Raw genomic sequence first — 24,648 nt, forward strand, 5'->3', positions numbered from 1 at the left:
AAAAAAATGAAAATAATTTTCATTGCAGCCTCCTCTTTTTGTAGAGAAGAGTCGGAAAGGAAGAAGCTTGGCACTTCCAACCAAGCCCTTGCACAGAGCACAGCAGCAAATTACAAATGCACCAAGAACTCCCCAGGAAAGCTCTTGGAGCATGCTGCTCCCCAGACTGGCTTCAAGGCCAGGCTGGTGCAGCTCAGACTGCAGCAGCTGGGACAGGGAAGCACAAAGGAGTATATAATATAGTGCTTTACAATCTCCAATTCAAGCTGCCAGACACCAATTACTGCTACACCCAGAAGCTGCCAAACGTGAATTTCCAGGGTGGGTAGAGCATGGCCTGTGAAATTCTGCTCTGATCCATGTTCTCCCACTGAGCAGTCTCTCAGTGATCACAGGAGGGAAGCAGACACTCAGATCACACCATTAGTTTGACTGCAGCAGAACTGGTACTCACACTGCTCAAGGCACAGCTCCCAGTAATCCTAGAAGCAGAAATCCCTCTCAGGTAATTAACAGAAATGTGAAATCCCAGTTAAGCAGAGTTATGTAAGAGACCAAAACTGCAGGAAGAAATATCCTAAGTATTCTACCTCTGTAGAGCAGCTGTTTTAAGGATGCAAGAGCAAGACCGGAACATTTCAGCTCAGAGGTCCCTTGAGCCTCAACAAAGCTGACACAGAGCAGTCAGAGCCAGCAGCTTCAACCCCAGCATGGACTTGTGGAATGAGCCACAGGGTGACAGCAGACCTTCCACCACACCAACCACAGACACAGGCACAAGCTCAGGTTTTCAACCATTAGAATTTATTTTTCTTCATAACTGTGCAGTTTTTAAAATGCTACTGTAATGATGAAGTCATAGGCTACTATGTTCTTTAGGTGTGGAAACTGTTTTTGAAAAACAAAGACCATGCGCTACAAGTGAGGAACAGGCCATTGACTCTTCAGCTGGAATATACAGACTTTTTGATAAATACTGATCACCTTAACACTTAAATGGAATGACATGTTCAGAGTTCTACACAGTTCACTATGGAAACAGCATGGCAAGTTACATAAAAGCTTCAACTTCAAGGATCCTTGCTTTTCTGTTAAATTAATTACTTGGTTAGAAAAGAGAAATGCAAGAATATTTGAAATGGAGTCTCACCTGGACAACTTTCCCCCCCGTTGTTGGTAAGCTCCTGTTATCAAGATGATTCCATCAGAGCTGGCAGTTAAGTTGTGTATATATAAAAGAATCCCCCACACTGCTTTCAACATCAGGAGTTTTAACAGGCAATTATTTTAATGAATTTGCAATGGGTTTTCAAATATTGTATCTTGACATTTATTGCTTTTACTTGTAAACCTGAAATCCAGTTTATTCCTTTGAGGAGTATTGGAAGTACAGAGTCAACAGATGCATGTTTGACCTGTATCTTTGCATTCTGGGTGAGAAGAAAGAAAAAGACGACCCACGCTCAAGAACACACTTACACCTCCATCTACAAACAGCCTGTGCAAACTAAAGCAGGTAAGTCCTGAAGTAGCACTACTGGAAAACATCAATGGGGTAGAAACCAAGCTCATCCAAACTCTCTCTTTTTCTCCCATGCTTGGCCAGAATTTAGCTGGTACACAAGGAAGTTTAGCTCTCCTCCAGAGGGGAGCAGCTCTATGGATGAGGATTTTGGAGAGCCTGAAGGTAAATAGTACTGGGACTGGCAGGCAGTGCCATGTATACTCTTCAAGCTTACAGCTATTTAGACTGTTTCAGGGCTGCTAAAGGAGGGCTGTGAGGTGAGATCAGGAGCCCAGACTGGGCACAAGCACTGCACATTTTTATCACATGCCAGTTAAGCTGGTAATATGGTCTCTGTGAAACAGAGCACTCAAGGGAGGGATTTGGAGGATGCAAGAGATACCTGCTTGTGATACATTCCAGCTCATCTGAGCATCACCAAGCTGAAAGGCGCTACCCAGCATAACCTGGCTAAACTGCAATATTTTAGAACTGAGATGGAAGGGATCTTGCTTTAATAGACCAATTTGCTACAAAGTTTGAGAGATTGAATTCCATAGGTTTCTACCTCTTCCTCCTCTACCCCCAGAAGAAGAGACAAGCAAACATGGTTAAGATAGTATGTATTTGTGTAAACACCAGAACACTTTGCTATACAATAGAAAAAAACATTGTTGTTCTTATGTTCTTAGAGGAGCCCTGAAGACCCTGGAATACCTGTATCCTGCAACTATTAACCTGTACCACATGCATTTCCTGTTTTGTACATAAAACTGAAAGCAAGCTTGAACAATAGTAAATAGCAACTACACTCCTGCAACAGAAACGCCACGTCGCAGCTGCTTACTCCTTCACTTTAGATATGTAGTCAGCCAGTTTGTTGATACTATCCTCTTGCTGTTCTAGAGCATCCAATATGAAGCCCATCGGGGTCTTCTTCAAGCCTATCCCCTCCATCTTGTTCTGCAGCTTGTTCTGTATGTTCCGGAGCCTCAGGGAAGCATGGACAAACATCACTGCATGACAGAAACATGCTCATTAATTGTCCATCCCCAAGGAATGCATAATTCTTGCAGCACTTAAGCCACATCCCAGCACCGTGACATCACTGGAAGATGATGACATATCAATGACTGCTTAAATAAGCTCAGGCACCCATTTAATAATAACATTAAAGATGGTTTGTGCTCCTGTGTGTCCCCCTCCCCCAGTTCTGTTTTGGGACCATTTAAAGACAGATAGCAAAGTTAACAGCCGACTTAAACTCTGCAGACTTGTCAGAGAAAGCTCAAGTCACACAGCTCTACCCACACAGAGAACAAATACTTACAGAGGAGAGGAAGCGTGATCCCAAACATGAACACCATGACATCTCCCAGGTAGGAGATCAAGAAGTAGCTAGACAGCATGATGGCCACAACAAACGTGGTTGGGTACTGCTTCTTCAGCTTGCGGAGTATATCCTTGTTGTGTGACATCCACACAAAGCCCAGGAAAACCAGCACCACCACAGTGCCGCCAATGAGCATGTTCAGGGGACTCAGGAACCTGGAGAGAAGAGGAACAATAACAACAAAGAGTTCAGTTTCAGAACCTTCATGACATGTGTTCATACAGGAGCAGCCAGCTCAATGGTAATGTTACTAGGGAGGTAAGGAATTGAAAAGGCAGTTGTTGTTGTCAAGACCTTCACCAAGGTCTTTAGCAGGAGCTAAATAAAGCAAAAAGTACAACTGAAGAAGAAACCCTTAGCGTTGAATTTGGATAATCTTTGTGTTTATGTTCTCTTCCTGAGCTTAGCTCAGGATGATGAGTTTCTGCAGCACACAATCACAGAAGCACTGCCCACCAGGACCCCTCCTACCTCTGCAATCAACTCATTTGGTATACCCAGAGTCAGCATATCCAGACAGCAGACGGAGACAACATGGACTGATCTTTTCCCTTCACATGACCAAACCCAGGTTCAGGCTAGGCTTTCAGATGAACTAGCTCTTCATGCTATCTTGTCCAGGTTTGCAAAATGGGAAAGGTAGACCACTGAGTAAAGGAAGTTACTTCACTTCTGATTAGTTTACATTCGAACAAAAGAATTGTATGAACCTGCAAAAGGAGCTCGCCACTGTTAGCACAACAGATGGAAGCCCTGTCCCAAGCAAGCATGCCTGAGAATCAGAAGGAACTGGAGTATGTGATAAAGGCCTCACAGGAAGAAGAGCCAGGCCTGGCAAGAGAGTCACTGCTGAGGTTTGTGTTGTGTTATTGTTATCAGAGTCTCCAAGCAAACCAAGCCATCGAGTGGAGCAGCTTTGGACTATAAACAGCAAGTCCCTTTTTTGGATGAAGGCAAGAACATCACTTTCCCAAGTATTTAGAGCTTGTTCAGAATCAAGTGCTCAGCACTGACTTTGCTGAGCTTGCTTCCGTACTCACCCGGAGTCCAGCCTCTATGGTATTTCATTTAAACAGCATTAAGTTATGTGAATTCATGTGCATTCTGATGTTCTGGCTTTTACATGCACTGATCTGATTACACAGCAGCTGAGGCCTCTGAGCTATTACAACTATGGCAGCAGCATGACAGCGCCCTGATAAGGCCAGACATGCTCAAGGTTTACTTCTGCAGATTTTGCAGCTCATCCTGCTGCTTCAAAGCTACCATGTCCAGTGACTCACCACTCCCCCCCACTGCCAAGGAGGATGTTATGGTTTGTGGTCTGCGCTTCATATTTGGCCCAGGTGGAAGAAATCTGCTGCTGGACTGGTACTGCCAACACTCTACCAACAGTGTGAGGGAGCATTTTCCTGGAGCAGGAAGAGCCCCCAAGAATTATTTCAGAGCAAGGACTGGCTCTTCATTCTTAAAGTCAATTGTGCCAACAGGAGATGGGACAACTGGACAGAAAAAGATTAAAATTCAGAGTAGTTCCTCACCTGCTTCTGCTACTCATGCTGAAAAGCCAATCGGGCTTTTTGTAAGTGGTGACAGGCCAGACTTGCCTGTTGCATTTGAGTCACTCCCTGTAGCCAGCCAGATTAAATTTAGCTCTGAATTGTCAATCTAAAGTTTCCAGGCTGGAAAAAGTGAACAGCATTACTCTGGAAAGAAATCAGTTTCATCTGTGCTCGTTTGCAGCAGGAACAGGGTGACTCATGACTGGACCACACTGGTGCCTGGGTTATAAATGTACTACTGGACATATGAGATTCTTAAAGTAGGATTCACTTCCACACCTCAGCTGTCTTGGAGCAGAAATGGCCAAACCTACACAACTCACAGGAGTCTTTTGGTTTTTTTTGTTGTTTTTTTTTTTTTTTTTGCAAAGAATCTATGGACGAGATAATCCTGGAAGGAACAAACATCTAGGCAGAGCTCCACTCTACACTTTCCATGTGCTTGGAAAATACTCCCAAAGCCTTATCATCCCTACGCTTCCCGTTACTCTTATTACAACTTCAGAAACTTGTGGTGAAGAACAACCCCTCCATATTTATAAGGAAGAAACCAAAGACTTCTCTGCTCTACATTTCTTTCTGGTATTACACAGGTTCTGTATAATTGACTGGCTGTAAGGGATATGAAGAGGGGTGAGGGGAGAATGCATTCAGAAGATCCCTCTTTTCTGAGGAAAGTGATTTGAATCACATGTTTTCTGAAGTGGGCTGCATTCCAGTGTGTACAACAGAATACTGAACAGAAGTATCAAGTGAAGGCATTCAGAGCCACACAAACACAGATGGGGATCGCAGTTGCCACTGAAAACCAGTATTCAAATTATCAGCCATGTGTCCATGGACTTCACTACTGGTGATTACAGTGCTGGATAGGATGTCATATGCCAAAGCCACCCTTTACTGCTTGACTTGCCCACAGCATAATTTACAGCACTATCTAAGATTCTCCTAGAAATTCATATATAGAACATTCTTCCACAACAATGGCAGTTTTCAGGAAGGCAGAACTCCATTATCCAGTTTCACTCAGATCTGTTGGCATGCTGCTCTCAATAACACAATAGCTAAAAACTAAAAAGGAAAAAACAGGGGTATGTAATTTTAGAACAACAAAGACTGGGGAAAAAGAGAGCTGTAACAGCTCTAGAAGTCACCTTACTGTTGAACAACCAACACTGATGTTTGCCTTATTTAAACAGAGGTCAGAACACAACAGGACAAATTTGTGCTCAGGCAAGGAGGCTGGAAGTATTTCAGAGATGCAGAGAAAAGGTGAGTGACCAGCCATTAAGTATGTTACAAGATACTTTCTAAATATAATTCCTTTTAGCAGGGATTTATGAGACATCAAATACCTAAAAATGTAATGCAGAGAAGTATCAGCACGACAAGGGTACGGTAACTTGAGTTTATACTGCTCAGAGGACTTAGGGGAAGAAAAACTCTTTTAGGGTTGGACATAAAACCCACTAACTTCTCTGACCCTGAAAGCAGTGAGTGTGGCAGGACTAACAGCATTTGGGGGTGCCAAGAGAGCACCCCAGCTGGATGATTTCCTTTGTTTTCTGCAGTGACAAGGTATAACCCTGGTGGGATGCTGTGACTTCCAGTAAAGCTGGGATGAGGTGACAAGGAAAAGCCATCACCCAGATTCAGTTTCCTGCTGCCCTGAAGATACCAGGCTTCCTTCAGCATCCACCTAGATACAAAGTACAGATAGGGACAATAAATACATGAAAAGAAACACCCTAGAATGCTGCAGGGGCATTGTCCTGTGTCAAGTAGGACCATGAAATACTTTGTATTGATAGGAGCAGCCTCAGGAGAGCAGGGATGCTGGGGGTGCAGTTGTGTGGGAGGAAGCACTGGAAGTACTGGAAGCTACCCCTGGGCAGCAGAAACAGATGAAGATTAAATACTTCATTTTTTTAAACTAGATTCACATTTCTAGGCTCTGCCCTACATGCATCACAAAACAGGTCAAAATTCTCACACAAGAGCAGGAAAACACAAAAAGCTCTGCTTTCAGTAAGTTATCACATCACCTCTTCTTGTCAGATTGTTTCATACCTGCACACTTGTGCACAGCCTTACAGCAGGAGAGGGGGACGACATAGAGCTGTAGCATAAGTGAAAAAAGAGCTTGGTAAAGAAAGTAGCCCCTGGCAGCACAAGCCCAGAAATAGGATAGGTCACATAAAAAGCAAAAGCAAGATAGCTCCATCCTCATATTATCTCCATTTTAGATGACTGTCTTGGGGTGATTATTCAGCAGTTGCTGTCACATGTGTTTCTTTCATATGTGACCAGGCAAGTCTGACTGACAGTCATTGAGAACATTTTCTTATTTAGGGCAGCTCAGTTAGGCTGAAATAAACACAAAAATTCCTTCTTAGAAGACCTTTTGCTCCACCACTGCCCAAGCACTGGGCAGGTTAGAGCACTAGAATATGCTCTTCTGTACCAATTTAAATAACTTAAAAGATTAAGTTCTACCTCCTCTCTCCCCATACTTGGAGCTTCACTGAGGTTATACAGCTGTAACTATAGGTAGTATATAAAACTATAAATAGCACATTGTCCAGAGGGATAGTCCTCAGCATCTATGGATTCAGCAATGCCTCTGTACTTACTGTTGCTCACTTGCATGCTTTTGAGAGATAGATTCCTGCCTGCAGAACTTCCAGACCTTTATGAAGTTATGCACCAATATTATTATGCAACATGTTTTAAAATTAGTTTTGCTCACTCATCATCAAGCATGAGAAAAACTAAATATTTTGCTGCCCTGGAGCCTTTGTTTCAGCAAAGGGAATCACTACAAGTACATCAGCTAAGGCCTGGGGAAGAAACAAGTTTAAGAAAAACATGACACAATTGCGGACTGCTGGGGTTGTACAGATGGACAGTAGATGCTTTGAAGAAGTGGCAAAGGAAAGAGCCATCAAACCTCAGGCTGCAAGGAGAACATTATTCCAAGACAGAATGAGCACTCTGATGTAGCATTCCGAAATTCAGCATGCTTTTTAAAAACTGTCACATTTAGAAGCTAATTTTCAGCAAGCACATGGCAACAAAAGCCTAGATTAAATTACATTAATTTAAAGTAGTTAAGTTTGAACTACATGATTGAGAGGCCTTGTTGGAGTAGGTGGAAGAACAGAAAATTTTCACTTATTAACCAAATTGCCTGTTTGAGGAAAGTTGCAAGATGTGGGAGGCACTGAAGGCCCTGACTTTAATAAAAATTCATACAGGACTCACAATGACAGGGCCCTGGCTCAGAGTAAGAACAGGGAGTCCAGTTCCTCCATAACTGGGAGAAAGGGCAGAATTTTGTCAAGATCTTGATTTTTATCAGCAATCTATTGCAACAGACTTGTAGGGGGGGAAAAGAATAAGCAGGCAAGTCCAGAGTCCTTCTTAAAGGAATTTACATGGAGGGAGCTTTGTTGTGGGAGGAGCAGTAAACTAAATCTATGGCACAAAGCACTGTATTTCCAATATCAAGAAAGCTCTGGGCTACAATTTCTGTGTCAGCCCAGCACAACCACAATACTGCAAGAGTTGAAAATATTATCTTTGTATTTCAAGTCTGTCTATATAATTAGATGGTTTATGAGCAGGTAGAGCTGGTCATGGGCTAAGTTTAGTTTTGATCACAGGAAGACCACTCCATTAGTGGTTCCAATAATCCTACCCCTAGGCCTGGACGCAGCCTTGGCGTTCCTAAAAAGTCATAGAACAAAGTGGCAGAAAAACAGCAAGTCCATGGAAGTCTCATTTTGCCAGTCTCATTTGTAAAGATCACTGCACACATCCCCACCAAAATACACAAGAACAAGACCTATGCCACTATACTGAACTTGAAACCATCATACGCATCAAGAAGAAAATACAGGATTCTGACCCTATCATTCCACAGAGCACAGTCAAAGAGCACAGAGAATCTTTAACAACTTAGATACTGGGTCAACAGCTTCAGAAGCCCTAACAGGATGCAGAATACTTACTCCCCCCCAAAAAAATTGATTTAGGGGAATCATTCTAAGCCTCTGCAACATAAGAGATAAGATGTACTTCAGCCAAAGCCACTCTGGCCTGGTGGACAGGCAGTTCTCCAATTTAAGCATTTGTGCGTTGCTCGTTGAGAAAAGTGGAGTATTTCAGTTTCCAAATTAAAAGCTTAATCATCATTTCTGCCGCATGTCTTGCTTAAGAGCTTTCTGACCAAAGATCCTAGAGCAGTACCTGAAATAGTCACATAGCCTTTGATTCAGAAGGTGATTATAAGGTTATTTCCTGATTCCCTTCAGGAACGCTGGGTGTGACACAACATTTTACCAGATGTCCTACCTCAAAGGTCTGAATTCTGCCCACCAAAACGAAATGAAAGCGTACCTTATTTATTTTCTAGTGAAATTTTTCGGTATGAGCTAGTTCAGAAACAAGAACGGCTAGTCCTGAACATTACTTTAGAACAGTAACAGAGAGCAAGAATTTATCTATGCATTTGTTTCTTTTTTAAATTCAAAGCTGAGCGTGTCTCAGCCTGAGCAGCCCCGCTGGGCAGGTTCGGGAGGAAGCACAGATCGCTGCGCAGGATGCGGCTCCGTTTTCTGCGAGCAGCGACATCCCGCGCTCCAAGCATCACTCCCTTCTGCCAGGCGCGGTGTCCGCAGCCTCCGCCTTGGGCACAGGGCTGGAGGAGCAGCCCGTGGGAAGGGGAGATAACAAACAGCGAGTCCTCAGACCGGTCACACCCCACCACTCCATCACAAACCTGACTGCTACCCAGTCCCCACGCCAAGGGAAGGCTGTAAACCAGGCCTCTACATTTTTAAACGACACCAGAGGCGTAAGGAGGGGCGGGAAGGGAAAAGAGGGGAGTGGAAGAGGGTAAGGGAAAAAGAGGGGAAAGGGAAGAAGAAGAAAGGAGGAAGGGAAAAGGCAGCTCCCCAGCCCCTACACTCTCACATCCCGCCCGGGCCCTTTCCTGCGGCGCCGGGCCGGGTCGCAGAGCCCCCGCCCGGGGACCGGGGCCACCACCGCACCCCGCCGGCCCCGGCCCTGCCCGGCCGCACCGCGAGGCCGCGCACTGACCCCACGATGGAGACGAGCGCGGCGGCCACCATCAGGTAGTTGGTCTGGTAGTAGAGCAGGTTGCTGACCACGCGGTTGTTCCATTTCGAGATGTCCTTGATGTCGGGCAGGGCGAAGCGGTCCGAGCCGGGGAAGAAATCGTCCCAGGCCCGCAGCGGGGCCACCTGCACCTCCATGGCCGCCGCCGCCGCCGCGCAGGCTCGGGAGCGACCGGCACCGCCCCGGGGCGGCTCCGGCACCGACAGCGACGGCGGTACCGGCACAGCGGCACTGGCACCGGCCCTGGCACCGGCCCGGCCCCGGCCCGGCCCCGCTGCTCCGCCCTGCTGAACCCGCGAGAGAACGAGCAGCAGCGGCAGCACAAGCGCCAGGCGTGTGTCACCGCCCCGGGCTGGCAGCTGACAGGGGCTGCTGTCAATAATCGCTGTAAATTCATTGTTCCTTTAGCAAGTGGTGATGCACGTTGAGCGTTCACGTGGCGAAGCCGCTTGGCATCATCTGTTAAGCAAGGGATGAGTGGAGAGGGCACCACGAGAAGTGTCAGCCCCAGCCAAGGTGGCACTGCGGGTGTGCCATGTCAGGGGAGGCTCTGCTAGTGGGGTTGATGTTTTTAAGCTGAATTTTCTGTTTTCAGGCTGACGTTTCTCGCCTTTTGCAAAGTATCTGATGTCGTCTGAGAATTTCTACAATAGAATTTACCTCGTGAAAAAAAATAACTTCGAGTTTCAGGCATTGCGTAAGATTACATCACCTAAATAAATATGCATTAGGAGGGCGGAGAATATATAGTATATAGGCGGGTTCATGTAAATTTTACTATATAATAGATGGAACTTTTTACCCCTTGGGGTGCTTGATTGTGGACTTCCACTGTGCAGAGTAAAGAATGTTTCCTTTCTAAACCAGACTCTGTGTTTAGAGAGCCCCTGAAATGGGCAACAGGGTGACTGTGTCTTTGGAGGGAAAGTTTGGTGCCAGCAGCTGTGGTGCTCTGACCCCAGCAGTCCATGTTGAAGAACTTGTGTTTTCAGGCTTTCACACTTCAGCCACCCTGGCTCAAGCATGGGCTGTTTGTGCATCACACAGCACCCCAGCTTTGCATCCAAATCCTTCTCAAAATGTGAGCAGGCTGGCACTTGGTTCTCACAGCTCCATCCATGAAGAATTTATATCCCTAAAGTTTGCAAGTTCAGGTTAGTCCTGCTCATCTGCTTTCTGGCCTGGACTCCTTCTGGTTTATGAGTGGTCCCTGTCCAGGTCCTGCCCAGGCAGTGCTGATAAAACAAAAGCTATTGTGCCAGACAGCGACCAACCCAAACCTGATCATATTTGGGTTCTGGCCTTCCTGAAGGCTTTAAGGCACTGTAATCTCCACACACTTTGCCCCTGAGGATGCCCTCCATTGCTCCCAGGAAGTTCTGAGTCTGGAAGAGGCCACCAAGATGATTCAAAGGATGGAGCAGCTCTGCTATGAGGAAAGGCTGAGAGAATTGGGATGGCTCAGCTGTAGACGGCTCTAGGGTGACCTAATTGTGGCCTCCCAGTACCTGAAGGGCATCTGCAAAAAGATGGAGAGAGACTATTTACAAAGGTCTGGAGTGATAAGACGAAGGAGAATGGCTTCAAACTGATGGACAGTAGGTTTAGACTAAATATTAGGAAGAAATGCTTCTCTGTGAGGGTGGTGAGGCCCTGGCACAGGCTGTCCAGAGAAACTGCAGATAGCTGTTCCATTCCTGGTAGTGTTCAACGCCAGGTTGGACGGGGCTTGGAGCAACCTGGGGTAGTAGAAAGTGTCCCTGCCTTGGCAGGGGTAAAACTGGATGGACTTTGAGTTCCCTTTGAAGCCAAACCATTCCATGACTTTTGTGCTCATGAGAGAGGAGGGCACAGGGAGATCCCTCAGGTGCGGGCAGGCAGGATGGGAGGGGGGCTCTGTGCCAGGGGTCGGGGGTGTCCAGGAGGGTCCGTGCCGGTTATCGTCACTATGGGCTACTATCGCTACTATCGCCACTACGGGCTATCACCGCCACTATGGGCTATTACGGCCACTATGGGCTATCACCGCCACTATGAGCTACTACCACCACTACGGGCTATCACCGCCACCACGGCCTCCCCCCCGACCGCCCTCAGCCCTCCGGGCCGGCGCCGCCCCGCCCCGCGCGGGGCACTGTGGGAAGCAGAGGGAACTATGGCGGATGGTGAGGAACCGTAAGTGCCCTGTATGTGTGTGCTCGGCCGGCCCTGCCCCGGGCCCGGGGTCCCCTCTCCCTCCTCCCCGGTCTCTGTAGCGCGATACTGACCCTTCTTTTATTCTCTCTCTTTTAGGGAGAAGAAAAGAAGGAGGCTAGAGGAGCTGCTGGCGGATGGGTTAGTGCGGGGCTGCGGGCGAGCGGGGCAGGGGCAGCGCTTGCTGGGGCGGGGGTAGGTGAGGGCGAGCCGCAGCCCCGCAGCAGCTGAGGGCTGGGAGGAGGCTGCGGGGCCCGCGGGAGGCGCGGGCAGGCAGGAGGGAGACCCAGAAAAGGTGGCGTAGGTGGGGCAGGGCCTTTGAGCGGCGAGGACTGGGGGAGAGGAAGCTCCCGGGGAGAGGAGCAAGGGGCTGCCCCGGAGCGGGGTGAGACTTGCGGGCTCGCAGCTTGGCATGGTGTGCTGAAGAGCTTGGTGACCAGAGGGGGGAAAAGTTGCCTTGCCGGTCAGGGACATGGGAGGGCCTCTAGGCTAGAAGCAGGTGACTTAAGTTTTGGCTGAAAATTAAAAAAATTCAGACTGCAGAACAGTTGTCTCTGCGCATCAAAACTCTAAAATCTACGCACCTGTTGAGAAACCTTTAACATCATCTGCTTCCATCCCTTGACTTCTCCATTCCATGTGCTTGTGTCCCCTGTACCCCAGGGTCACCAGGCAGGGCTGCCTGGGCGCTGGCAGTGCATGTGTGTGGGGATGAGGGTCACAACATTCTCTGGGCATGTGGGATGGGAGGGGTGCATGCCGAGTCCCCCAAAAGCATGGAGCTTTGGAGATGTGAAGGTAGCAGGGAAAAGTCTGAGCTTAAAGCAATATAAGGACTGTGGTGCTCTGATACTTCATACAAAATTTAAAATGAAAATAATGAAATAAATAAGAATGTTGTTGAACTCTTATACCTGGTCATGCTGTAACAGCACAAAAAATAAACACTTGAAAAAACTGTCTCTGAAATAAAACGTTAAATCTCAGGTTGAGTTACTGATGTTTTTCAGATCTCCACAATGTCCAACCCTCTAAAAAATGAACTGTAGCATAACTGCAAAAGTGAATCTAGATCTTACAGTTTTTATCACTTAGGAAGGAAAATACACATCCAAACAGAAATACACATCTAATCAGAAAAGGAGTGCTGCTGTTCAGTAGCTGTTTATAGGGACTATCTTAAAGAAAAAAAAAAAGGTTCTTAATTTTAAAAAAGGTGTTCTTAAATACACCTTCTACACTAATTTCAAGAAATGCTAAAAACTGTAATATCCATAGAAGCAGTTTTTGTGATGTCTGTTGACCCATTTTATTTGCTTGATGCACCTCCTGAAATCTGGTGTACAGCAGATGAGGGGTTCTGCAGAGGGGGTGTTGTGTTTACTTACACCATTTCCCATTATGTGAAATACGTGTATTTTCACATTATTGTGAAAACTGGAGGAGATATCAAAGTGCATCTGAGGTCAAAAGACCCTTATGAATTCAAATAATTTCTGTAGGTCTTATATAACTGTTCATGTCATAAGTAACTTCCCTCTACAGTTAAGGAGAGTTCAGTCTGCAATCAAATTATAGAATCCTAGAATGGTTTGGGTTGGAAGGGACCTTAAAGATCATCTTGTTCCAACCTGCTGCCATGGGCAGGGACATCACAGGTGAATTATGGTTTACTTATTCCTGCAGTTTAGAGAAGTTTTTCCCTGTTACTGAAAATCTTTTGCAAAATCAGTTGCCTGTAAGTTCATTTACTATCAGCATACCATGTTGTCCAAGTTCTGAATTCTGTGAAGATTAAGGAACTTGCTGTAGACGTTTTCACCACATTTTCCTTTGATTTTGAGATGAGTTACGAGGAAGTTATAATAAATTCTAAACATTACCCAAGAGTAGTTAGACAAGTGGTTTTCATAGTGCTTTATAGAAGAAAGCAGATAACACTTTGCCACTAAGGGTTAGCAGAGGTTTTTTTTTTATATAACAAACTTAGTTTTATATTAATATAGAACATGATCATATTTATTGAGCGGGACTCCTGTTTATTTAATAGGAAAGTAGGTGTTGATCTTAAAGTAGAAAATTACTTGAGAGCTGATTTTGAACTATTCCAGTAAATGTCTTAAAAATTTAAATTTATACTTATGCACTATTAAAAGTGACCTGCAAAAAGGGAAGAGGGTAGTGGAGTACTTGTTGCAAAATTCTGCCTTGAAAATTTAAAGAAACATAACTGCAAATATTTCTTTTTTTCAAGTGAGTCTGTTACTGCAGACAGGCTTGAGGATGCCTGTAAAATGGGGCAGTTCTAATTTCATGGTACCACTTGAGGGTGAAGGACATTCAAGAGTCATGTATTTTAAAAATATTTGTCTAAATAAACTACCCTGAAGATTCAGAGGATGATGTTAGGGCACGTTACTGTAATTTATTTAGAGCCTCACAATTGCAGTTACAGACTGATAAATTCGTCAAAAAAAGATACAAGACTTGTTTAATGAAAAAACCATCACCCTCAATATCTAAAAGAACAAGCTATTTTTCTGTGTCCTCTTCATATATGAGGGAAATAAAAATAATAAGACTGGACCCTTTTTTCACTGCAGGTCAGCTTTTACTAGTAACAGTTAAATCAGTGGGTTTATTGAAATGCCTGGATTATTTTTCCCCTCTGTACATATTTATATTATTGCTTTTTAGTTCCACAAATAAAACCCACTCATGCAAATGCTCATGTGCATACCTTACAGCCATGAAGAATATGCAGATGCATTTGTACGAATGGTCAATAATTAAGGTGTTCTTTGTATAGAAGGTTGGAGGTGTGGCTTTTCCTGTCTGATTTTGCAGCTGAATTTACTGTGTTCTGTGCAGAATGGCTGTTGATGGTGGGTGTGGGGACTCTGGAGACTGGGAAGGTCGCTGGAACCATGTAAAGAAGTTCCTCGAGCGATCTGGACCATTCACACATCCCGATTTCGAGCCAGGCACTCAAGTGAGAAAGACTTAATTTCAATCAAATATTTGTAGAGTGTGTTGCAAATTAATGTAAACAGGTTCATTAATTGACCACCAGCAATGTGTGCGTACTAAAGCTGCATGAAAAGTTTTTGTTTTAATCAGTTCATCATGATCCTAGGAGAACATGTGTTCTTTTTATGAGTTTGTATTTTTAAGTTCTACACTGTCAGCTTCAAGCTTGCTTTCATCATTTATAAATACATAGCAATGTATGAATTATGCTGTTTTTGAGTTTCACATGAAAAATAGCAGCGTTTATATATATCTCCATTTTAAGTAGTTTGATACAATGAGGAATTTATTGTACTTAAGGAAGAAATTAGTGTTAATATGAGTTCTTTGAGAACTGGATAAGATGTGTAGCAGGGCAGACTGTTTAAAGTATTTCTTAAACTTTTCTTCTTTTGTTGTACATTTTGTTTTGGAGCTTATGGTTGAAAGTATTTTCCTGTTACCATTTTAGTGTACTGTTTCATTATTTACTAGTTGGAGACAAGTCACAGAAAGCAATTATATAATAAACATTTTCAGTTCTTTCTGTCCAGTAATGTTGTCTACCTGTTTAGATTTATGTTGTATTATATATCAGTGAAATATTTGAAGAAGGAAACATTATCACCTTAAACCAAATAATAGTAAGAGTGGACCTTGCTTTTTTCATGGTCAAAAGGAATATAAAAGCAATATACTGATATACTGAGAATAAAAGGTCTTGATTCTCTCTGAGTGGGGATATGGGAACTGCAGGAAGTCAACAACTGATTAAAGTCCAATATATAATTACTCCTGCAAATGCAAAGTTGCTTTAGCTGTAACTCACCAGGCACTGAAAATTTATGGTAATATGTTTCTAAGGGTTATGAAATAAAGGACAAATTGTACTAATTTTTTTGGTTTATGTTTTCTGCAGGCCCTTGATTTTTTGTTAAGCACATGCAAAGTGCTAGTTATTGGAGCAGGAGGATTAGGATGTGAACTCCTGAAAAACCTGGTAATTACTCTGTTTTAACCCTTTTTTAGAATTTCCTCTTTTTCTTTTTCTTCTTTTCCTTCACAAAACCATCTTTTTCAATTGACTATTTTTGCAGTTGTGGTTGTATGCATCTACTAGAATTTTAAGTTCTAATCAACATGTGTAAAATAAGTGCTAATGCAGACAATAAAGATGAAGAATGCACTTGAAAGGTGGTATTTTCATATGTTGCATGTTATTTATTCAGCTATCTCAAAGCTTGGCTGGATGTACAACAGGCTGCTTTGTATGAAGAGTAGCCAAAAGTTCATGTGCAGCCTTAGATCCAGTGTGATGTTGGTGATTCTCCCTAATTGCTGGATCTAGGGAAATGAAGTCAACTTAATGAACAAATCATGCTCCTAAAGCTACAAGGAAGTGTGGTTTGGAATGCAAGAGTTTAATTACCCTTTTATTGTGGTTTTTATCCTCACAAGCACTCATATTTGTCTCAGTGTATCATTGTTATGATCCCATTTGAGTTTGGTAGTTTGGACTGTTACTCTATTTTCCCGTGTTTCTATTTAAGAACAAGGATTTCTGTGCATCCCTTGTTATGCATGGGATAGCTCTGTTCAGAAAATGTAAAGGGAGAAGTTTCAAAGTCTTTATATATAAAACAATGGAGTCTTAAAGGAAAAAAACATATTCTGTATATGATTCAATTTTTTTAGTTGCTTCAGAGCATCACAACTCATTTCTTTCTTTCTAAACCATGTTTACAGCATTTATTTCCCTTTAACTGCAGTTCACATTGTTTCTTTGTTTGTGACTGATGTTACTAATTTATCAGATCAGAGCCACGATACAGTTTTAAGGCAATTTTAATATAAAGTTATTTGCCAGATGCAGTGATGGCCTGCATGCAAATGGAGACGAGGCAGAGCTTCTTTCACAGGTTTAGTGTGTTCTTAGATAGGGAGGTGATTTTTGTGTTTGCCATCTGCTTCAGCATTGGATGCCATGAGGAATGCTGCCGTGTTTTGAATGTGATGTCTGGGTCAAATATGCCAGACTCATTTGTGCCAACTGGGAAAATGGTCAATGTCTCAAACCTTAACAGGAATTTTTTAAAAGTATTTTAAAGGAATTAAACTTTGTTTTTCCTATTCCTGCCAAGCATGGAAGTGCTTATGGTATTTGTTTAAATCTGTGGTTTTTTTCCCCGATGGACCCTTTTGATTTACTCCAGCCATGAAGGAATAGTGCAGCTTCCCCTTATAGATCATCCTACTGTTGGCTTCCCTGTGTTAGCATTAGGTAGGCCAAAGCAATATTGCCTTCAGGAGAGCATTGTCTTTGACTGTTGGAATGTTATTAATTCCATCTAGCATTAGCAGCCCAACAAAACACCTTTGAACAAAGAATGACCGTGTACCTGTGTGCACAGGCAATGAGGAGCAGATACATTTGTTCCTCCAAAGGTTGCTGTTTTGAGCTTTGTGAGCATTTAATTTCCTGGTAAATGAAGCTGACCTTCTCTTTTCCCAGGCACTGTCTGGCTTCAGACAGATCCATGTTATTGACATGGATACTATAGATGTTTCTAACCTCAATCGACAGTTTTTGTTTCGGTGAGTGGTATTTTATAGTTCCACAGTTTAACTTCTGGGGTTTTTTTTAAAGTACCTAAATAAAACATGTTAATATATTAATTATTTTGGTTGGAGAAGAGGTCATTAAAGATTACTGGACCTTCATGTCACAGTAGTAGTCAGAATTAACTAAATGTTGCATGTGATCTCTTCTTACTTTGTGATCTGTGGCATGAAGCAAATCAATTTATGTTCCTTGCCATTCCAGTACAGCTAATGACTAATGGAAAAGGTGACACCAAGGAAAAAATACACACAGACTGAGATCTCAGATTTTCTGGTACCTTTTTCTTTCAAGTACAGTGAAAATTCATTGGAATTTTTTGGTGCTGATAACTGTAGTTAATTCTGAGGTTCTCACGTCTGATGCTTTACAGGGATCGTGGAATGGTTTGGGTTGGATGCCTTAATATTATCCAGTTAAATAAATTATTCTAAAGTAACAATTAGCCACTTAATTCAGTACTGTAATGAGTAGAGATTGGTAAGACAAAATCTGCTAACATAAATAATTTAGAATTTCTTGGGTTTTTCCCAGACCGAAGGACGTGGGGCGACCAAAAGCAGAAGTTGCAGCAGAATTCCTGAACAGTCGCATTCCCAACTGTGCTGTTGTACCGTATCCTTTCACAGAGAAGCCCTGAAGGCTTCAATATCCTAGAAAACTCTGTAGGTGGTAAGAGTATCTAAAGCATTTTGCTGCCATCTTGTTTCCCATACAATAAAGAACACTTTCATTCAGCTGGTGAGATGAGAATTCTTTCTCCATGCCGTTAGCATACCGGGAATCTGCATGGGAAAGGCTCAGAAATTATTTTGTATTTTTCCACTGAGTCTTTTTATTCAGCTGCAATATTGAAATTTTCACTGAGATACTGGAATTATTCACCAGAGAGCTTTGAATAAGCACTGGTAGGAGGCATTAGTGTATAAACATAGAGCAGCACTTACTGATAAAGGACTTGGTGAGAGCAGATATTTTGAGCTTCCTAAATATTTCACCTGCTGAACTCTGCCATTTAGGACTATTCCATTGTGCCCTTTACTAGTTTTTTTGATATGTTACAGCTTCAGCTGTGGGAATTTAATCTCAGATCACATCATTTTTTAGGTGTTATATAGAATTACAGTAATAAATTAGATATTTTGGCTTTAGGTTAGCAAATAGAAAACAGTAAACTTAACTATAAATATATTCCTTTACTGGGCTTGCATTCAGATACTTTAAAAAGATTCAGGACATGGATGAAAGCTTCTATCGACGTAAGTGGAATTTGTTTGCTTGACAAACACCCACTGCTGCTTTAAGGGACCCTTGCAGATGTTGCTGCTCACTGATAGTTTGCTAATTATTTGCTAATTATTTTAGTCTTCCACAGTATAATGGAAGTAACACATGGAGAAAATTTAAATCCGTCTGTGATGCAGGTGATCTATGGGAGATAGCTAAGATACAGTCACTGTCCCTGTTATGGACAGAATACTTTGCTTGTCTTAGGAAGTCTGCATTAGTATAGGTTTTCAATAATGTTTTTTTCTCCCTAGAGTTCCATATTATTGTTTGTGGGCTGGACTCTATAATTGCAAGAAGATGGATAAATGGCATGCTGGTAAAGTTTTCAGTTTTCTTAATGCATGATTATTGCTTGAGTTTAGATGACTAAAATTAAATATACTTGTATAGAATGTCATGGAAATGATTGAGGGCTGTTGAAACTCACAGCTTTCTGTACCTATTTCTGTTTTCTTTCTGTGAGCAGGATGAAATGCAGGCTCTTTTACTCGCCCTTTTCTTGAGGAGTGTTAGCCAACATCTGTGCAGTGCCCTGCAGGGATAATTTCAGAGTTAGGTTACGTGCTTGTGGCCTTCTGCAGTTAGCTTTTGAAAAGCACAGAAGAAAGCTCCAGAGCTGCTCTGGGTGCTCTCATTGTGAATTTTTACTTCATTACCCAAACAGTATTTATCACGCTGCAGCTTGTAAATGCCATTATTTGGAGCTGCACTGTTACAGAATTCAGTGACCAGAAAGCTGGTAGTTTTCTCATTGTGAATTTGTTTATAAAACAATGATCTGGAGTATCTATCTATATTAAAAAAAAAAAGACAAAAGAAAAACAACAAATCAAGAATCAAACCTTCAACCAACCAACCAGCCAATCATCCAACCGTTTGTTCTGATGAGCTATAAGAACATATATAGCAAATAATGGCATTTATCAGGAGAGTAAGGGGAGGAGGTAGAGGGCAAAGGTGGTTGATGAAGTTTTGTGCACTGACAAATAAGAAGTATTTTACGTACCCTTAATATAAACTGTATATTAAGCACTCAGTAATTGTGTGTACTTTTAAGAATAAAATTTTAGGATTTTTTTTCTTCCTGCAACTTGTTTAGAAACACAAACCAAACAAAAACCAGCACTACTCTCTCCCTTTATCTGTTAGATGTCATTTTTGCATTATGAAGATGGTGTCCTGGATCCAAGTTCCATCATACCTCTAATAGATGGAGGGACAGAAGGTTTCAAAGGAAATGTTCGTGTGATTATTCCTGGTATGACAGCATGCATTGAGTGCACACTTGCGCTTTACCCACCACAGGTAATTCAGACAGTGAAATTGCCATTTTTTCATATTCCTCTGCTTTGCTCCTTTATTTTCTTAGTACTACACCTAATGTGTCATGGTTTCTTCTGGTTTTCCTCCCCTGCCCAACCAGGTCAATTTTCCCATGTGCACCATTGCATCCATGCCCAGACTGCCAGAGCATTGCATTGAGTATGTCAGGATATTGCAGTGGCCAAAGGAACAGCCTTTTGGAGGTAATTAATGTGTTGTACTCATGCTAAATGAACATTTTTCCTTTTAATGAACTTGAGTTGGGTATATACTTTTAATAAAACAATCCTGCCTCTTAACCTTGTGTGGTTCATTGTCATATTGAATCTAAGCCTCCTCTGAGCTGGAGATGGATTTTCCCTTCTTGAACTCACTCTCTAGTTCCATATTTTCTCACATTCCTCACACTGCACACTGTCTTCCCTGAATTAAAATGTAATCTGTAACAGCTCTATAAATTCTGCAGTGTTGATAGTTTGTATATAGGATGTGATAAAACTAAAGATTTTTGTAAAAATAATACTTTGGTTATTTAAAATGTAAAGTTTCAGTAGCTTGAAACTGGGGTATTCATTTTAAATTAAAACAAGGGGTTTTTTGTTTGACAAAAAGAATGTATTTCTGAAGAACTTTTATAATTGCAATTTATCTGTAAATTTTTTACTGTAGAAGGTATTGCATTGGATGGAGATGACCCTGAACATATACAGTGGATTTACCAGAAGTCTTTAGAAAGAGCATCACAATTTAATATTAAAGGTGTTACCTACAGACTCACTCAAGGTAAGGGGATGGCATTTCCAAATTGTGGCATTTGCACCTAGGCTGGATTGGCATTCTCTGTTACAACTAAGATGGCAGCTGTGCTGAGATAGTTCTCAGCCTTAAATCAGAAACAAGCAGCTCGTTTCCTGTGCCAGCATAAATATTTTTATGACAAATCAGATGTTTGGGCATTCGTGATGAGTCAGGGGAACTTATCTGGGATAAAACCGAACATTCTTTTTGCCATTTTATTTTTAACTTGGAGCAGCTCCACAGTTTACATTACACATTGACCACTCTTGCTGGGCCAAAGAGTAGAAACAAAAGGACTTGATTGTCTTTTTTAGCAATAACAGCATTTTGTGCCAGCTCAGGCTGGTTAAGTCTATAGCATCTGTTCCTCTGCTGTCCCTGCCTCTTGACATGCGAGTGCAGTATGCTGACACTCATTTAATCAGGATTTTAAACACTAACCCAAACTACCTTTCCTTTGTGTATTTCTCCAGTTAAACAGGAATACAGCAGTTTTAATTTTCAGTGCTAAATACAGAATACTTGCTTTCCGAGTTTGTCCAGTAGTTTTCTTTGTTTGATACCTGCTTTTTTTTTCAATGTGCATGATCCATTTCTAAAATAAAAAAAGTACCCAAGTACTGCAGCAGCATGCCATTATGCCTGTTTGTTACAGAAATTCCTGGGCACTTTAAAGTACATTTGGACCCACCCTTTGAAATTATTCTATCTAAAAGTAGTCTCTCAACAGAGTTTCTTGGAAAACCCAGAGCTGTATGTTTTGTTTTTACAGGGGTGGTTAAACGAATTATTCCAGCAGTAGCTTCTACAAATGCAGTAATTGCAGGTATGCTGAAAGGACTCATTTCACTTCTGCTTTACTGACTTGAGAGTTTTGTGGGGCAACAATTTGGAATTGAGAACTTGGAGAGGATAATAGTAATTTTTAAATGTGTCTCATTTATTCTTACAGTTTCATTTCTCTTCTCCATAAAGAAATTGCATGTGACTGAGTAAACGATTCTATGCTATGATTCTGGGAGAGAGCAAAAGCATTTAAGACTGGGGAGAAAAACTGAAAATCACAGTACATAATGGTCTAGACATAGTCTCAGATTAGTGCCAAATCTATGGTGTTAATGCACAGAACTAGCAGCTGCCTTCAGGTGTTTATTTTTCTCTTTATAGATTGTTTTACTTGATTGTTTTTGTCACTTTGGTACAACTGTGTGATGTCTGCATCTCTGGTAGAGCTAGGTAAAGACATTTTTTTTCTCATTCCAGCTGTTTGCGCCACAGAAGTGTTTAAAATAGCCACAAGGTATTTAATTTCTTATTAATAACAGACATGATTTCCAGCAGAATGCCATGTATCAACACTGACATATTTGTCATTACAGTGCATATGTTCCTCTTAACAACTACTTGGTGTTTAATGATGTGGATGGATTGTATACGTACAGTTTTGAAGCTGAAAGAAAGGTTAGTGCCATTAAAGGCTTGAAGAGTTGTTTCCTTGGTTTGTATTTATGGACTTTGTGTGTGTGTCTGAACCTCAGTATTGAAACAATTTGCCCCTAGCACTGAACAGTAATATTTCTGAAGTTTTAAAAGTGGAAACTACAGCATCAGTGGTCTGCTGCTTCTGCAGAATAAACCTACAAAGTAAGATCCTCTAACCTAACACAACTCATGGGCAGATCTTCTCAAAAAGAGGTGATGGCAAAAATTTATCTGAAAGTTCGTAGAATTGCATTTTATGTCAGATGAAATTTGTCATTCATAAAAACTTAAGTGCTGTTGGGAGTCAATCAGTGACAGACCAGAAGGAAACTGATTTTGTCATTAATATTTGAAACTATTAATATATCTAGAGCTAAAATTAAAAAAAAAAACCACAAATATTTTTGAGACCTTACTAGCAGCATTTCTAAAATAATCTTTAACATCATGTGTATTCTTTTGCTGTTTTGTGGTAGGAGAGCTGTCCAGCCTGCAGCCAGCTTCCTCAAAACATAGAGATTTCTCCATCAGCTAAATTGCAGGAGATCCTGGATTACTTGACAAATAATGCTTCATTGTAAGTTGCAACCATTCTGACTAATTTGATAATTTGTTAGTTTAGTGCTTAAAAAAGGTAATTTCTAGATGTATTTTTATCCTGATTGCCTCGATTTAGTGTTTTGTTTTGTATTTTATATATAGGCAGATGAAATCACCTGCAATCACAGCAACTATGTATGGAGGAAATAAAACACTTTATTTACAGGTAATCTGAACATAACATAATTGACTTTAATAGTCTGAATTTACTTAAAGTTACTGAATTGGAAAAAAAAATTGCCCTTTGTAAATTTTTGTTTTATTTGCAGACAGTAGCTTCAATTGAAGAACGAACAAGGCCAAATCTTTCCAAGACGCTAAAAGGTATCCTGGAGCTGTCAGGTGTAGATTTGCAAGTTAGAGAAAGCCAGTTTCACTCCTCTGTGTGGATATTTAGCTTTATGTTGCATTATGCAGTAGAATGTTCTTCATTGTCCTTTATATTCAGTTCACATTCAATTTTAGTTTCACATTTCTCAGGTATATCAGTTGTTTAAAAGTGAAGTGCAGGCAGATACACAGAATATTGCAGCAAAGCAACAAAATAACTGCTGTAAATTAAACACACGTCAGTAGAGTTTTATATACAATTCTCAATAAGGTCTGTTTCCTGGTTAAATTAGATTAATATTCATTTAGCCAGTGAGCTGTTTGTGGCTTTATTTCGTCATATTTACAGTTTGTGGGAATAGCATTTCTGATTTGTTCTTGGCTTCTTGAAAAGGCAAAGCACACAGGTTTAATTAAATTAAGCTTTTCTTTCTGTTTCAGAACTGGGTCTTGTGGATGGCCAGGAGCTTGCAGTTGCTGATGTTACTACACCACAGACCATGTTGTTCAAGCTTCACTTTACCACTTAATTTATTCATAAGTGCAAACACGGCAAGAGAAATCTGCCCACCTTATAAAACAAACATACTCTGTGGGTGTTAAAGCAGCCTGAAATGTTCCTGTTAGTGCCAGCATGGTTGAAGGTTAGGAAATCTAAATGAATCACCATATTTCAGAATTGTACGTAGAAGCCAATATTTGGTGGATTATATTTGTATAAATGCTTATCCATGTACAGACCTCTGATGTATAGAAATACACTTTTCTCTGTTTTTGTTGTCAAAATGTTCATGCTAATGTACTTTCAAACTCATGGAACTTTAAGGTGGTCAAAGTCTTGTTTTCAACATGTGTGCACACATATATGCAAAGAAAATATGTTTTTTAAAAGAGCCACAAGGATCTGGTTTTAACTTGTAGCACTCCTGAGACTTACTGAGTCACCTTAAACCAAAGGAGGCAGTAGATTAAAATGAGCATTTCCCTCTTATTTGGTATTGATTTGATCAATTTTATGGAAGGTATTAAATGTGGAAGAGATGGCTTTGTTTACAGAAAAGGAAAAAATGATCAGCTGTACATGAAAATACAGATGTGTCTTTTCACTGCCCCCAAGCACAGCATTGCAAGATTATATTCAAATATCATTGGTGCTGTTAAGATATTTATTAATAAAAAAATCAGAAAGACACCCGATTTTGGCTTTTCTGTGGACATGGAAGAGCATTTATAACCTCCATTAAAAAATCTGAGTCATCATTTAGTCAGACTTAAGCAGCGCCAGGTGCTACAACCTGAATTCTAGTCTGGTGTGTTAGCTGTGTTTGAAGTTTACAATTGTTTAACTGTGAACATAAAAGGACGAGGATTAATGGATACAAACTGAACGAGGGGAAATAGG

General features: G+C 41.6%; 2 protein-coding genes across 5 annotated transcripts; one reads left to right on the forward strand and one right to left on the reverse strand.

Moving 5' to 3' along the window:
* Positions 1–782: 782 nt before the first annotated feature.
* On the reverse strand, positions 783–9,738 carry ARL6IP5 (ADP ribosylation factor like GTPase 6 interacting protein 5). Its single transcript, XM_062500702.1, has 3 exons — positions 9,563–9,738; positions 2,835–3,052; positions 783–2,520 (listed from the first exon to the last, which is right to left on the reverse strand). The coding sequence occupies exons 1-3, from the start codon at positions 9,736–9,738 to the stop codon at positions 2,348–2,350; spliced, it is 567 nt and encodes a 188-aa protein (XP_062356686.1). The 3' UTR covers positions 783–2,347.
* A 2,014-nt stretch (positions 9,739–11,752) lies between these two features.
* Positions 11,753–24,438, forward strand: UBA3 (ubiquitin like modifier activating enzyme 3). Of its 4 annotated transcripts, none has more exons than XM_062500622.1 (18): positions 11,753–11,776; positions 11,894–11,935; positions 14,666–14,786; positions 15,723–15,803; positions 17,316–17,398; positions 17,958–18,038; positions 18,639–18,682; positions 18,965–19,029; positions 19,863–20,018; positions 20,137–20,239; positions 20,706–20,819; positions 21,607–21,660; positions 22,098–22,134; positions 22,214–22,295; positions 22,793–22,893; positions 23,019–23,082; positions 23,186–23,240; positions 23,688–24,438. In XM_062500622.1, exons 1-18 carry the CDS (start codon positions 11,757–11,759, stop codon positions 23,774–23,776), a joined length of 1,392 nt encoding a protein of 463 aa, XP_062356606.1. In that variant the 5' UTR covers positions 11,753–11,756; the 3' UTR covers positions 23,777–24,438. The 4 variants fall into 4 exon arrangements, with proteins under 4 accessions (XP_062356606.1, XP_062356607.1, XP_062356610.1 ...); XM_062500625.1 differs by having other exon boundaries at positions 11,761–11,787; XM_062500623.1 differs by lacking the exon at positions 11,894–11,935 and having other exon boundaries at positions 11,754–11,776.
* The last annotated feature ends 210 nt before the right edge of the window (positions 24,439–24,648 follow it).

The sequence above is a fragment of the Cinclus cinclus genome, chromosome 12, assembly GCF_963662255.1.
Source record: "Cinclus cinclus chromosome 12, bCinCin1.1, whole genome shotgun sequence".
Classification (NCBI taxonomy): domain Eukaryota; kingdom Metazoa; phylum Chordata; class Aves; order Passeriformes; family Cinclidae; genus Cinclus; species Cinclus cinclus.

Excerpts from the sequence above, each read along its gene's own strand:
- ARL6IP5 (XM_062500702.1), bottom strand. The coding sequence starts at position 9,738 with ATGGAGGTGCAGGTGGCCCCGCTGCGGGCCTGGGACGATTTCTTCCCC. Across the intron at positions 3,053-9,562 it reads GCGCTCGTCTCCATCGTGGG|GTTCCTGAGTCCCCTGAACA; the intron begins GTCAGTGCGCGG and ends TCTTCTCTCCAG. Across the intron at positions 2,521-2,834 it reads GATCACGCTTCCTCTCCTCT|TGATGTTTGTCCATGCTTCC; the intron begins GTAAGTATTTGT and ends TCTGTCATGCAG.
- UBA3 (XM_062500622.1), top strand. The coding sequence starts at position 11,757 with ATGGCGGATGGTGAGGAACC. Across the intron at positions 17,399-17,957 it reads AATCGACAGTTTTTGTTTCG|ACCGAAGGACGTGGGGCGAC; the intron begins GTGAGTGGTATT and ends GGTTTTTCCCAG. Across the intron at positions 20,240-20,705 it reads AAAGGAACAGCCTTTTGGAG|AAGGTATTGCATTGGATGGA; the intron begins GTAATTAATGTG and ends TTTTTACTGTAG.